Raw genomic sequence first — 15,448 nt, 5'->3', positions numbered from 1 at the left:
TTTGGCTTTGGAAATGCATCTATGCTATGTGCAGATGCTCTCTGGGTTTGTTTGGGCAAATCTGACACGTGTGTGTATGCGCGTGTGCATGTGTGTTTTCCCCAAACAGACATGAACTAAATAATATGATGGGTAGAAGTAGACAGGGACCCAAATATTTATAATGCCAATTTTTATTTATAATGCCAATATTAATAACAACAATACCAACAATGCCAATTTATAATACCAACATTTATAATGGATAACACGGATCACAAGAGTCGGGAAAGAATTAAGGAGAGGGCCAGCCTCAGAGTCAAGAAGACCTAGATTAAAGGCCCACCTCTGTCACATCCCAGCTGTATGACCCTGGGCACATCTCTTCTCTCAGGGCTCCGGGCCCCCAGGCATCTAAACCTCCCATTTATAAACATATTCCCAATCTGGAACACATAATCTTTTTTGTTGTTGTTCAGACATTTTTCAGTCGTGTCCAGCCCTTTGTGACCCCATTTAGAGTTTTCTTGGCAAAGAGACTGGAGTGGTTTGCCATTTCTTTCTCCAGTTCATTTTACAGATGAGGAAACTGAGGCAAATAGGGTGAAGTGACTTGCCCAAGGTCACACAGTTAGTAAGTGTCTGAGGTTGGATTCGAACTCAGGAAGACTCTGAGTCCAGGTCCAGCACTCTATCCACTGGGCCACCTAGCTACCCCTCTAAAGAGGGGGATAAAGAGCTCAGGAAAACTAAACAACATGTCCGAAAAGTCTGCCATCATGTGCGGTATTTCACATCCACATTAATAGAGCTAAAAACTGGGTGACTATTGGTACCTTCTTGCTTTTCAAAAGTAATGAAAGCAGACCAGAAGAGCACTTGGGGCCATCTCCTGCTTGCTCTGTTTCAAGGGCAGCACCACTAACTGAGGGTATCAACCTCTCCCTGGGCTATCACCAAAGTCTCCTACTTGGCCTCCCCAACTCCAGTCTCTCCTCTCTCTAAACCGTCTACATGGCTGTCGTTATCAGTATTCCTAAAATACAAGTCTGACCATTTTTTCACCCCGCTGTTCAAGAAGCTCCAAGGTTCCCTCACCTCTAGGACCCCTCACACAATACCTCAGTTTGTCGTTTTAGCTATCTGGCTCAAACTTACCTTTCCAGGTTCACTGTACTTTACTTTCCCACAAACTCTGTATTTTAGCTAACCTGGCTTCCAAGCATCCAGCCTATATAAGAGCACTTGCTGCTCTCCATGGCTGGAATGCACTTCCTCCCTACCTTCATAACCTTCTCCTCCCCAGCTTTCCATTCTTCTTACACCTCACACTAGCCCCCCCCCACACACACACACACACTCTCTCACTCACTCACTCATTCACACATATCCTTTATCCAATGACACTGGCCTCCTGGCTGTTTCTCCAACAAGACCCTCCATCTCTCCACTCTGGGCTGTGGCCCCTGTCCAGAATGCCCTCCCTCCTCATCTCCATCTGCTGGCTTCCCTGGCTTCCTTCAAGTCCTAGCTAAATATCCCATCTTCTACTGAAAGCTCTCTCCAACCCCTCTTAATTCTCCTGCCTTCCTTGTCTTGATTATTTCCCATCTATCCTGCCCATAGCTTGTTTGCATACATGCTCCCATGAGCCTGTGAGCTCCTGGAGAGAAGGGATTGTCTTTTTCCTTTCTTTATATCCCCAATGCTTAGTACAGTGCCTGGCATAGAGTAGGTGCTTAATTAGCATTTAGTCACTGACTGACTTCACTTTGTAGAATCTCTAGCTCCTTTCAAGGTCCAGGCCCTACTCAAACAGCCCCTCTCCCTACAGGAGGCTTAACATGCATAATCCAAAAATCTACATCTATTTTGTCTTAACTGTGTACGTGCTGTTTCTCCCCAAAGAGGACAGCAGAGGCTGTGACATCTTGGCCTCTTTCCCCAGTGCGCCTGAAATAGAATTGACAATGACTCTGACACAGAACTATGTGCCTGCCTGATTGGTGTGCAAGGAGATGAAAGCTTCAGAGTTTTTTTTGGTTATGTAAGGGGGGGCTTAATAAATGCTTACTGAATTAACCCAAAGGAGCAGCAGATAGCAGCAAAGACTAAGGTGGTCAACATCTACAGAGGGGGTCAAAAGGCAAAGTCACCTCGGTCAGAGAGCCCTCAGAGCAGCAACCACTGGCATTTTCCAGAGGGATGGCTGAGGATGTCACTGGCTCAGTCGTGGCTTGCATAACTCCTGATTACAACAGCTACTTCCCCATCTGAAGGACGCCTACCTGGAGAGTCACACTTCATGAGAAGGGCAATTCCATGCATACTATGGCATGCACAAGAAGACACATTTAGGTGAGTCACATAAAGCTTCCAAGGAGAAGCCTCAAGGCAGAGGAGGAAAAAGAAATCAGCACTACTAGGCCCCCAGCAATGTCTCTCCTCCTTCTAGCCTTTCAACTGGGCTGCTGGCTCATCCAGTAACTGGGAACTAGTATGACATCACAGAGTGAGCACCAAGTTTGAATCAGAGAAGATCTAGTTTGGAATTCCAACTCTGTCACTTGCTTGCTGTGAGATCTTCCACCCCCTCAAAATTGTCTTATATACTATATAAGCTCCTTGAGGGCAAGAATTTTTACTTTTGTCCATGTACTCCACTTAATATTAATTAACTAATTAAGCTGGGTATCATTATTATTGTTGTTATTGGTAATATTATTCATATATTATTGATATTGGGTAGTGGATAAGACATGGTCTAGGAGTCAAAGGGCTGAATTCAGAGTCCTGCTTCTGATATATACTATGTTGGTATGGGCAAATCCCAGGACTGTAGACAACTCTCTAAGAGTATAATTAACACATCAATCACTAATCTGAATCAATGAGGAGAGTTTTTACTCCCTCAAACTACTGATACTGATTAAATCTCAAATACAAACCCCCCCCCAAAAAATATTGTTATAACAAATATTCCCCTAATGCTATGTGACAGACTGATTACAAAAGCCTTTGCCAGGTTCAAGAGAAAGGGCTGAGACATGTTCTCTAAACATGATCTTTATCTATAACCAGGTCTTCAATATAATCTAAGGAGGGTTAGCAGGGGAAGAGCAGACAAGAATGTGCTGGTGCAAGGTGGAATTTTCAGGCAGCATGAAAAGTAAAGAGAGGAAGCAATTTTATCTGACATCATGGCAAATCACTTGGCAATTCCTCAAGAGCCCTGATGGGCTTCCTATTTCCAATAAAGCTGGAAACAAGACCAGTTTCCTAGGCAGAACCAAATCCCAGAGGTTGGGAGAAGAAAGAATCTGTGCAAGGGTAGGTCTTACTAAATATAACATTAAGCATTCCTTTTTTTTTTTGCCTTTTTTTTTGGAGGGTAATTGGGGTTAAGTAACTTGCCCAACGTTACACAGCTAGTTTTTTGTGTGGGTGTTAAGTGTCTGAAGCTGGAATGGAACTCGGGTCCTCCTTAGTCCAGGGTGGGCACTTTACTCATTGTGCCACCTAGACACCCTAACATTAAGGATTCTTGTCTCACTGCCATTGTCCCCTAGAACTGACCTATATCATTTCTTTTTTTTTTTTTTAAGCAATTGGGGTTAAGTAACTTGCTCAAGGTTACACAGCCAGTTATTTTGTGTGGGTGCCAAGTATCTGAGGCCTGAACCAATCCCGGGTCTCCTGACACTGGGGCTGGCGCTCTTACTCACTGAGCCACCTGGCCACCCCCAACCTGTATCATTTCAAACCAGGTAGTTTATAACACAAAATTTTGTTTAGAGTAAACTGAGATTCTCCCAAAGAAAGCCTTTGCCCCAAGGCTGGAGTTTTCACCATAGCAAATAAAAGCAGGCAGGGACAGCTATTCTAAAATTCAGATAGGATTCTCAAGGGCACATAGGGTATTTCATGCTTCTTTTGTGTTCTCTGGGAGTAAACATTTAGCACAGTATTAGGCAGTTTTTCCTATAAGTTGCCTATTTGTGTAAAAAGTACCTTTTCTAATACTCTTGAATGGTGAACCATAGGCCTATGGCTCTGAATCATAGATTCAAAGTTAGGAAGAAACTTAGAATTCAAGTTCAATCCACAAATTCAGGCCCAGAGCATTAAAGGGACTTGCCTATGGTTACATAGATAGGACCATTCTAGAGCTGGAAAAAACCTTAGAAGCTATTTGTTCCAACCCTCTCAGTTTATAGAGGAGAAAACTGAGGTCCACAGAGGTCAAATGACCTGAAAGCCTTTTCTTCCTTCAAAGCTTAGTTAAGGCACCACCCCTTCCATGAAGGCTTCCTTGATTCCTGGCTGAAAATAATTTCTCTTTCCTCAAATTTTTCTGACCTCCTCAAATGCCCCCATCACATAAAGACTGTATCACACTTATTTGTATATAATTAGATCCAGAGCTGGAAGGGACCTCAGAGGCTATAGTCTTTCCTGGACTCACACAGGCTATCCATAATACTGCAAAATTCCATCCTTTATCACTGCCAATTCTTAGGATCATAGGTCATAGGATCATAGATTTAGATCTGGAAGGGACCTCCAATCCCCTCCTTTTATGAAAGAGGAAAATGAGACCCAGGCAGATGTGGTAATATGCCCAAGGCAATGCAGGTAGCAAATATCAGAGGTAGGATTTGAACCTAGACACACTGACTCCAGTCAGTGCTCGTTACCATACCATGATGTTGTATCCTTTCCACTTCAGAGGGTCAGCATCTTGAGGGCAGGGAGCATGTAATTTTTCCTCTTTGTATTCCCACTGCCCAGCACTGTCCCTTGCACACAGTAGGCATTTAATAAATGTATGCTAAACTGAATTAAATGATAAATGACACTACCCCAAGGCAATAACATCACTGTCCACTGGACATAAAATGGGTTTTATGTATATGTATATTTTACTTTTTCCAATAAAGTGTTAGTCAAACCTTAAAGCACTATATAAATGTGAATTATTATTATTTACTTCATTTGTAAAAGAAATAATTGAAAGGATACTTGAAGTTGCCAATTCAATAGATACTTGAAAAATACTTACCCATTGACTGGCTCATGTAGTTATCTGCCCCATAACCAATAAACTGAAGTCTGTTTTAACATTCTGCTAGCCGTAGGCCCACCAACCACTCTCTTTGTGTGTGGCCCTAGAAAACCACTCCTCAGAGAGTTGGTTTCCAAACAATGGCTCTTTTAACTCCACTCCCTTACATAACCAAAAAAAGCTCTGAAGCTTTCATCTCCTTGCACACCAATCAGCATCCTCACCTCCTCCCCCCAGGAAGCTTGGACTCCACCCCAAAAAATCCCTGGGTTCCAGGCCTCCATACACCTTCCAAGCTTCTACACCATGCTGCCCCCAATACTACCCCTCTGTGCTTGCAGCACCCCTTTGTGAATCGTCTCTCTACCATTAGAATATAAGCACAACCACGATTCCCAAGGGACCAATGATTTCTTTGGACCAATGATGAGAATTCGACCCACCTCAAGATGGAGAGTGGATGGATCAAATAAACAGAAATGAGACACACATATTTGGACGCCGTGATCTGTTTTGCTTGAAGCACTATATTTGTTACAAGGCTTTTCTTTTTTGCAAGGGAGTAGAGAAGAAAAAAACTGATAATTGAAGAATATGTGTGTGTATACACATATGTATGTATGTATGTGCATAACTCCTTGAAAGCAGGAACTATCTTGCTTATATTGTATTTGTAAGTACAGTAACAAGCACATGGTAAACATTTAATAAATGCTTTATTTATCTATATGTCCTTTAAATATGCCACCAAAGCTCCTGAGATTCATTCAAACTATTTCAAGACTCACCTGGTAGAAAGGAGACCACCTAGGAAGAATGAGTCAGTTCCCATTCAATCCTAGAATACTTTAGTCCCCAAAGTCCCCAAACTTTAACTGTAGGAGTGAAAGAGGAAGTCTCATTTTAAAAATCCCAATCCCTTCAGGTAAAACAAAGGCTGAAAAGTAGGCAGAACTAGCAGAAATCAGCACTTAACCTCCTAGGGAGTGTCTTGGGCGCAAGCCAAGAAGAACCAATGCAGACCATTTGCGTCAATAGGTATCATATGGATATTATAATAGTTTCTGCTTAGTCAGGTTCAAAGTGAAAATAAGGAAGATGAAGAGGAAGTCAAGGAGTTATTCACATCAAATTTTTTTTTTTTTAATAAATCCACCTACTAAAAGTTCTCACCAGATACTGCCATGGTCTTTCTTTCTCCCCTTGATCCTGTCCCCTTCCTCTCAATCAGCCCTCCTCCCTAGCTTCTCACCTGAGAATTTTCTCATTCATCTTTATTTGGCCCCCAAGATTCTCTTGGTGGTCATGAATGTGACCTTCTAAATAATATAAAAATTTTAGAGTCCCTTCCCCCTCCCCTATCCTAGTGACTCACCTGGGTGGCTTCATATAATCTATGGCAAACTCAAGTGACTCAGTATGCCCCCTCTGTAAAATGGGCTTTACGTTTACAGGCACTTTTCTAACTATGGTAGACTTAATTAGTATTTATGAACATTATAAGACCTAAGGATAAACTCACAATTTATGGGGCGCAAGGAATTATTATCGGCCTACTCAGTATAAGTTACATAAAACATATGCCCAACTGTAAATTCAATTCTAGCAAATGAATAGACAGATAGTGAAGCATCGAATCTGTAGTCTCTAGAGGTGAGTTGTGATTCTTCGGCCCATTAAGACTCACCAGTTATTCATAGAATGTGACTCAAGTATTTAAAAGGTTTAAAGTTTTTATTACAGCTTTCATTATAGACTATAGAGACTGGGCTGGAGACTGAATCTGTGATTTCACTGGCACGAGGAACTTCCAGATGCGGACACGCCCTCTTCCAGCATAAGTTGGCACCTTGGGAACTTCTCAGGAGAGTTGCCTAGGGGACTGGGTCATACAGCCAGGATGTGGCAAAACTGGACTTCAGGGCCTCCTAACTACAATGCCAGTTCTCTAGAGATCTCCTATGCTCCTTTCTAGAAAGAATATGCTTTATCCCTTCAGCCACAATTGTTAAGTCACTTCTTCCTATGGAAGGCAAACTATTCGAGGGCAGGAACTGTTTTGCTTTTGTCTCTATATTCTCTGCATCTGACAGTAGTAAGCCCTTAATAAAAAACTATTGATTGACTGACTTATCTACTGTGGGCAAAGTGTTGTGCTCTATGCCTATTAAAAACATGAATTCAGATGCTTTTCATATCTTACACAAGTCTATCATCAGACTTCTTGGAAGTTTGGATCCACATTCCTATACCTTGAAAAAATTATGACTCAAAGGAGCCAAAAGTTAAATGCCAAAGCAAAATGGGTCAAGAGGATTCCAGAGTTGGCAGTGTGACATGGAGCTTTGTTACCTACCACACAGAGAAAAAAGAGTAAGAATGGAGAGTAATGCACTGGGAGTTCAGACACCTGTACTTGAATCTCAGCTCTTCCAATTGCTGACTGAGTGAAATAGTTTTGCCTCTCTGGGTCTCAGTTTCCCCATCAGTAAAATGAGAGAACTGGACTAGATACACCCTAAGGTCCCTTCCCCCTAACTATGATCCTAACTGAGGCTGCTTTATAGAGTAAAAAACTGCAGAATAATAACAATAATCTCTAAATTTTTTATATATCTTTTCTCATTTGATAACATCTCCTTAAGTTACTTATTAAAATTTGACTGAACAGTGATTAATCTTGAGGATGTGATAATACAGTTTTCTAGGTTTCCAGAGCAGAGATAATCCAGTCTCTAGAAATGCTTTAAGCTAGGCTGATCTGGCATTTATTTTCATTATGAGACTAAAGATCTCCTATCTGAGATATTGGAGATGTTGGCTTTCCCATTGGCCAAATTTACAACCATATGCTTCAAAAGCGTCTATGACAATCTCAGAAGAATAAAAACTCCTTGAAGGCAATGACTTTGAATTGTTCTTTTTAAATTCAGGTCCAAGCCCTCACTGAAGGGATCTGGTCTGCTAAGGAGCCCTTCAGCTACAGACCCACAATCCACCTGAGTTCAGCTGAGTTTGAATGTTGCTAGCCTCCTTCATTAGCCTCCTCACGGTTCTCTCAATTTTTCCTATTTCATTTCTTATGATTTGATATGATTCCATTCTATTCCTATACTGCTTTGTGTAGCCCTCCCAGTTAATTCATGGGTAACTTACTTTGCAATTGCTAAAACAAAACAACTAGAAACAATTTGTTGCTACTGTGAATATTCTGGTATGCTCCTGGGACCTTTCTCCTTAACTGACCTCTTTTGGAGTATATGCTCAGAAAAGGCATTGTTGGGGCGGCCAGGTGGCTCAGTAAGTAAGAGCACCGCCTCCAGTGTCGAGATGACCTGGGGATCAAATCCGGGCTCAGATACTTAGCACCAGAAATAACTGGCTGTGTAACCTTGAGCAAGTTACTTAACCCCGATTACTTAAAAAAAAAAAGGCATTGTTAGGTGAGGGTATAAATGGTTTAGTGGCTTTTCAGGAATCACTGTAAATTGTCATCCAGAATGGCTGGAAATCTCTCCTCCAATTTACGCCATATATACCTTGATTGTACATTGTTTGTACTCTCCATTTAAATAGTAAGCTCCTTGAGGGCAGGGACTGGTTTTGCTTTTTTTTTTGGTATCCTAAGCACTTTACACAATGCCTATAACATTGAAGACCCTAAAATGCTTACTGACTTGACTAGACCCAATTTACAATTCCAGAAACTGTATATTTGTGTCTGGCAAAGCTTGTAAGATGCCTAAGTCACCACTCCATCCTCATGGAGTATGGCTTTAAACTACTTCCTTTTAATATGTGCTCATTCTCCATGAGATTAGATCTAAATTTCCAAACAAAAGCACCCCCTGGATCAACTGTGTTTGCTCCAAACAGTTGTGCATAATTGAACTTTGATAAGCCTGGGCAGGGCCCCTCCCTCTACTGACCACCAACCCAGATCTCAACCAATCTAAGACTCTAGTGATCTCACGGGACTGTGGAAAGAGTGCCAGATTTGGGGACAAAGGATCCAGGTCCAAATATAGGCACTGCCAGACCTTGAGCAAGTCACAACCTCTGGGCCTCAGTTCTTCTGTAAAGTCAGAGAGCTGTGGAACCCACCAGTGATGACAATAATCATAAATAACAATTATAATAGCAGCTATGTTTATATAGCACACACCTTTTATCATCACAACAATTCTGGGAGGTAGATGCTACTCTTATTGCCATTTCATAGATTAGGAAACTGAGGCAGACAGTGTTTAAATGACTCGCCTTGGGTCACACAGCTAGATCCTATGACCCAAAAGTTGTTTTGGTTGAAAAATTCATCACACTGACAATTAGCTTGTCCAACTTAATTAAATGATCTTGGATGACAAAAGTATATTGACAGATCTAACCATAATTCGAAACGAAAAAGGTATTACCCCCACCAAAAAAAAAAAAGAATCCACCCCACCTTTTTAGGTAAGGTAAGTACACAGAGGACATGTTATGCAACCAGTGGGAAACCAGCTTGGAATGTTCATTTATTCAAGGGTATTTCCCAACTTGAACTGATGCAAATTATATTACTCATTCCAGAAAGAAAACCTTCCATTAATTAACACCAGTGTTAACAGGAGAAACAAAGTTGTTTCACTCTACTTTTCTCACAGGCTAAATTAGATAAAATTATAATTATTAAATGAGTTGATAAGATCAAAATGAAGGGGAAATGGAGAGGAGAAATTAGACTTCAAAATAATTGGAGAAGAGAGGTGAACAACAACATTGGAGGTATAGACACCACCCAAGAACACAAGACATGGACCTTCCTCTTAAAGGTAATGCTTAACTCTCAGGACCCTGAAATGACTAATTTTCATGCTCAGGAGGTGAGAATCTAAGAAATGGGTCTGTTCTGAGAAGCTGACGTGCCCATTTGCCAATATATGAACATTCCTACAGGAAAAGGGCTGTTGTTTCCCTACTTGTTGGTACCTCATAGGAAAAAACAAGCTACACTATCAAGGTTTCTTTTTTTTTGACCTCTTGAAATGGGGATCCTATGCCTATCACTCCATTCAAACTACCTGCTCCCCACTGACTTCCACATCACCAGATGCAATGGTCTCTTCCTGGTGCTTGTCCTCTCTGACCTCTGTGAATCGCATTACTCCATCACTTTACAGTGATGTTCACTGTGTCCTCTATGACCTTGAGAAGTCACTTGACTGCCAAGTTCCTTACTAGGTAGGCCACAAGACAGTTTTCTGTGAAGCTGTTTCCCTGAAGGATCCCTTTCACAGAGAGAACAATAACAATCAAAAAACCAATCCATTTACTACTCTCAATGTCGCTCTGGGCAGTAACCCACTGGGAACTCAGCCTCCTCTTCTGTAAAATGGCCCCCATAGGTCTTTCTAACTTCATAAGGCCCTAGGCCTGTCAAGATGTTTGTCTACAAATTGGTTTTAGGGCAATGGAGATGGTTCTTATCCAGGCCTCAATTTCCTCATCAGTAAAATAAAGAGGTTGGATTAGATGGTCTCTAATCCTCCCAGCTCTACATGTATCATTGGACAGATTTCTGAACCATGTTATTCTATGTATTATTGCACAATTCATACTACATACCCCTTAGCCTACAGAGAAATCCAATGATTTATACTCAAGAAAACAAGGCTGTCAGATCTTCATCCCAGAGGATTGACAGTGAATTAAACCTCTCTTAAAGCTCAGATAGGGGTTATAGGTAAGAAATAAGGTATAGACCCTCCTATAGACATAGCTACTGTGTTGTTTTCTCTTACTTAAAACAAATACTTCCTTGGGAGGGGGTTGAGGCCAAATGGAAAGTGATAGCGCATGGTTTTTCCTAAGAATTACAAAAAAACCTTGAGCCTGATTCTGGGATAGATTACTTAATTTGTCTTAATGGAGCCAACTAGGATATTTCATTCTGTGGAGCCAATCAGTTATAAATACCCTCCTACCCATAGCCCTCATTTTCTGCATCTGGGACTTGAAGTCAGGGTGTAGGACCCAAGAGGAAGTACAATTTCTTCTCTATGATGAAGCAATCAGTTTCCTAACTAGTCTGGTCAAATAGCTCCTTCCCTGAAGGGACTCTTTCTACAGGGATAGGCAAAAAAAAAAAAATCAATTGATCTTCAAAGATAATGCCTACTTTCCCCCTCCCTGAATACTAGACCACTCAAGAAAACCTAGCAAATTCCAAGGTTACCCAAGCAATATTCTGTTCCCTCAAGTGGCCAATCCCTGGATTACTGAACATAAATCAGTCACACCCCCACACACCCCAGCCTGCAGAGAAATCCAATTATTTATCCTCGAGAAAACATACAGTATCAGGTCCCTCGATCCAGAGATGGAAGGGAACTCAGCTGTTCTAATAGAGTCCAGTCTCTGCATTTTACAGATAAGGAAACTGAGGCCCATGAACTGACTTTGCCCAGGGTCATATAGGTACCAGGCAGAATCTTGGGTTTGAACCCCCTCCTCCCCACTGCACCCCACTTGAGACTCCATCATCCCTCCCTCCTTACCTTAGCTGAAGCGGTGGGGAAGTCCACAGCAGAGCTGTCATCAATGAAGGCCTGTGCCTTACTCCTCAGCTTTGTGCTGACAGTATTAGGAAGGGGTGATGAGGTATCTGTCCTGCTGTAGATAATCACTGCTGTGTTCCTGTTTTCTACCTGAGTGCCATTGTGATGATGAGCCCTCACTGAGAGAAAAGGAAGCAAAGAAGGTAATTATAAGAAAGGAAAATACTGGATGAGTATGGTGGTAATACCAGGTTTCCCTGGGAAAACAAGCCAAAACAAAACAAAACCCTGTCATCTTCGCCCCAAGGGGGTCTATTAGAAAGGGAAGAAGAAACACAACTAGGAGAGCATGGGAGATCTTCAAGCATGGATTATCTAGGTTTTATATTTAGCTCTAAAAATGGACTGGACTTTGCTCCTCTCTGGTGACTCACTTCATAGCCTTGAACTTGGAGGGCCATAACTCTGAGGCCTGGGCTCAGACCAGGACAGGTAGGAAAGGGCTAGTTCTAGCTCTTAGAATGCCTAGCTTTCTTCAAAGGCTCAGCCAGAGGCCCATCTTGGGCACCATCTTAACCTGGGGTCCACAAGCTTATTTTTTAAAAATATTCTGATGATCTCAATATAATTGGTTTCCTCTCTTAATTCTTTCCACTTCTTTTAAGAATATGGTTCTGAGACAGAGTCCATAGGCTTCCCCAGAATGGAAAAGAGGACCAGGACACAAAAATGGTTAAGATCCCCTGATCTAGTCCAACTCTCTCATTGTACAGATGAGGAAACTGAGGCCCCAAAAGATGAAGATTTGCCCAAGGTCACATAGGCAATGAAGAGCAGAACCAAGAACTGAATCCCAATTCTTAGGTTTCAAAGTCAATGCTCTTTCCAGCATATCACACTGCTTACCTGCTGTCTATCCATTGTTGGACATAAGCAGGGGTGTGCTGATAAGTGGTTAACAACCAGCTCTCCAGAAAAAAAAAAGTACACAGGCACAATTTTAAATTTAAACTATATTGTTAAGATTTTCTCCATAACTTTCTGGAGTCTAAACAATCAGCAAAATAATAAATGAAGCCCTGATTTGTAGGGCTTGTTGATTTTCCGAGGTGTAAATGCTCACACTGAAAATTTAACAAAAGGCTTGCAAGCTGGTTTGATCTGGCTCCAGCACACCATTGAATGTAAGGGGCAAACTTCTTAACTATCATATCTACACCTAAGTAGAATGAGATGCTTTGGGAGGCAATGGGTCTTAGAGGTCTAAAGGTCTTAGAGAAAAAGATGGATAAGCTTACTGAGAAGGCATGATGTGGAGGTGTCATATAGGATCTGGGGAGGGACCAGACTGGTGATCTCATCATTGTAGAAGCTCCAGGGAAACAATTTCCACTATAATGTATATGAGCATCTGCTTGGCTCCTGCTTGAACACCTCTGAGATCACAGAGAGGAGAAGAGGAAGAGAGAGAAAAGAAAGAAGAGGAAGAGACAGGAAAGAAGAAGAGAGAGGAGGAGAAGGGAGGGGAGGAGAGGGGGGATGGGAGGGAGGGGAGGGGGGGGGGGGGGAGGGGAAGAAGGGGGAAGAGAGGAGAGGAAGAGAGAGGTGGGGAGGGGAGGGGAGAGAAGAGAGATTTCCCAAGAATTAAACTGTTTTAGTTATCTATTAAGGCATATTCAAACACTATGCCAATTTCACCCAATTAATGTCACTCAACTGGATATGGCCATTGGAAAAACACTAGAAATTGTTTCCACCCTCTAGGATGGGACTGAAAAAAAGACATCATGAGCAATTAAAGGGCAGGGCCATTGAAGGCCCCAAGAACAATGAAGAGAGACACAGCATGAGTAAACAGACTGCAGCATATTTCTAATGATGACTTGCATGTAAGAGGTGACATTATCAAGAATATCAATGCCTGAAAAAGGAAGTGGGCCAGTCATACAGGGGCAACTGGTGAATGACCCAAGCATTGCACTGATAACCACAAAATGCTCCAAGTTCCAGACAGAGGAAGCCTATCGAGCTGGTACACTGGGAAGATCCCCTTTGGAAGATTTCTAGAAGCATTTGGTCAGGAATTGCACAAGATAAAAAAGGGTGGAGGGGGAAGGGTGAATTACCCTGGAGAAAGAAACACTCACTGGAGAATACAGATCCATCCAAGTAAACAGTTGACATGGTACCTTCCCCACCCCACCAGATACCCTGAGTGTTCGTCACCAAGGGGATAATGAGATACAGTCAGCAGCAGAGAATAAAGGTGATGAGATACGAGGAAGACGCTTCACCTGTGAGATCTCATCTGGAGAGCATACTTATCAAAGGACCCCAAAATAGCAACGGTGGTCGGTCTGTTGAGCAGGGGAGCTATCATGAGGTATCACTGACTGCTCACTAATGGCCCCCACCCTCCACAAACTGACTTTAATCTGACATGACACACTCATGTCATTCATTCTTCATGAAAGGCACTGTGACATCTCAGTCAGAGGCAGGCCTGGGAGTCAGGCAAAGGTGGATTCTCATTCTACTTGAGAATTAGAATAAAAGCATTTGTAGGGACCCAAGCAGCCCTCTAGCCTATATTATATGAAAGGAATTCTCAGTATAGCATAACACACCCAACAAGGGGTCATTCACCCTCTGCTTGAAAACCTCCAAGGAGGGGAAATCCAACATTTCTCAAGGCAACGAACTCTATTTTTGGAGTGGACATCTCTGATGCTAGTTGTATGACCATGTCTAGACACTTGACCTCTTTGAATCTCAGTTTGCCTCGTCCATAAAAGGGGTATATTACCTGTGTAATGGTAGGGTTATTGTGAGGTTCAAATGAGATTGCTTACATAAAACATTTTTCAAACTATAAAACATTATACTATATGCTACATGCTCTGAACAACTATTACAATCCTCAGAAGAGGTTATGTTGGGAAACAGAAAGCTGCTCTCAAATCCAGGAGGCCTTGGGTCCAAATTCCACTGCTGAAACAGACTGCCTGTGTGAACCCAACATTTTAAGATAAGTTGTAAAACTGGTGCTGATCTTAATTGGTGAATGGAAATTCTTTCTTGGGAGATGCCTATGCCAATGTAATCACAAAAGATTAGAGATATCTTTGTGCACAAACACACCCACATACACACCTCAATTATAAAATGCTTTACAGTTATTTTCCATTTTTTCGTTCTGCATTAGTAAATAGTATTTCATATGATAAAGATCCTTAACCTAGGGACTATAAACTTTTAAAAATATCTTTATAACTCTATTTCTAGCAAATAGAGTAATGTAATCTTATGCATTTGGTATTATGTATTTTAAAAATCACCATTCTGAGAAGGGGTCCATAGCTTTCACCAGACTGTCAAGGGGTTCTGTGATACCAAAAGGGTCAAGAATCTCTGGCTAGTAGAATATAAGGTCTCTGATGCCAGCTCTAGGATTTGCAAGGACCTGAATTAAGATATTGATTCTGCCCCTTAGTGCCTGTGTGACCCTGGGAAAGTCAATGAACTTCTCTGGGTCTCAGTTTCCCCATTTGTAAAACGAAGGGCCTGGAATGCACACCCTCTTAGGTCACTTCCAGCTGGAGGCTCCTGATTGAGTGTGCACTTTATACATAAGTGCTTGAATAAAGTGAATGCAAACCTCTCTCCCACACCCGCATTCCTCAGTTTTCCTTCTTATCCGAGTTATATCAATTATGTTCATGAAAAAGCTTTTCAATCTCAGGTCATTGGAAATACTATTTTATCTTTTGTGATTGCCTCAAGGATGTGCTTGCAAAACATCATTTGACCTTCAAACACACACACACACACACACACACACACACACACACACACACACACACAC

The 15,448-nt window shown here is 41.9% G+C and overlaps 1 protein-coding gene across 2 annotated transcripts in view; it reads right to left on the bottom strand.

Moving 5' to 3' along the window:
• The window catches only part of TXNRD1 (thioredoxin reductase 1), a 164,689-nt gene that overhangs the window by 73,666 nt on the left and 75,575 nt on the right, over positions 1 to 15,448 (bottom strand). For both annotated transcript variants that reach the window (XM_069099376.1, XM_069099375.1), the window contains exon 2: positions 11,584 to 11,762. In XM_069099376.1, coding sequence (XP_068955477.1) covers positions 11,584 to 11,762 — 179 coding nt within the window. The remainder of the gene's footprint in view (positions 1 to 11,583; positions 11,763 to 15,448) is intronic.

The sequence above is a fragment of the Petaurus breviceps genome, unplaced genomic scaffold (genome assembly GCF_028583685.1).
Source record: "Petaurus breviceps papuanus isolate PSGF00001 unplaced genomic scaffold, PetGlider_PUasm1.0 379, whole genome shotgun sequence".
NCBI classification, from domain to species: Eukaryota; Metazoa; Chordata; class Mammalia; order Diprotodontia; family Petauridae; genus Petaurus; species Petaurus breviceps.
This window is presented reverse-complemented; position numbering and strand designations above follow the sequence as displayed.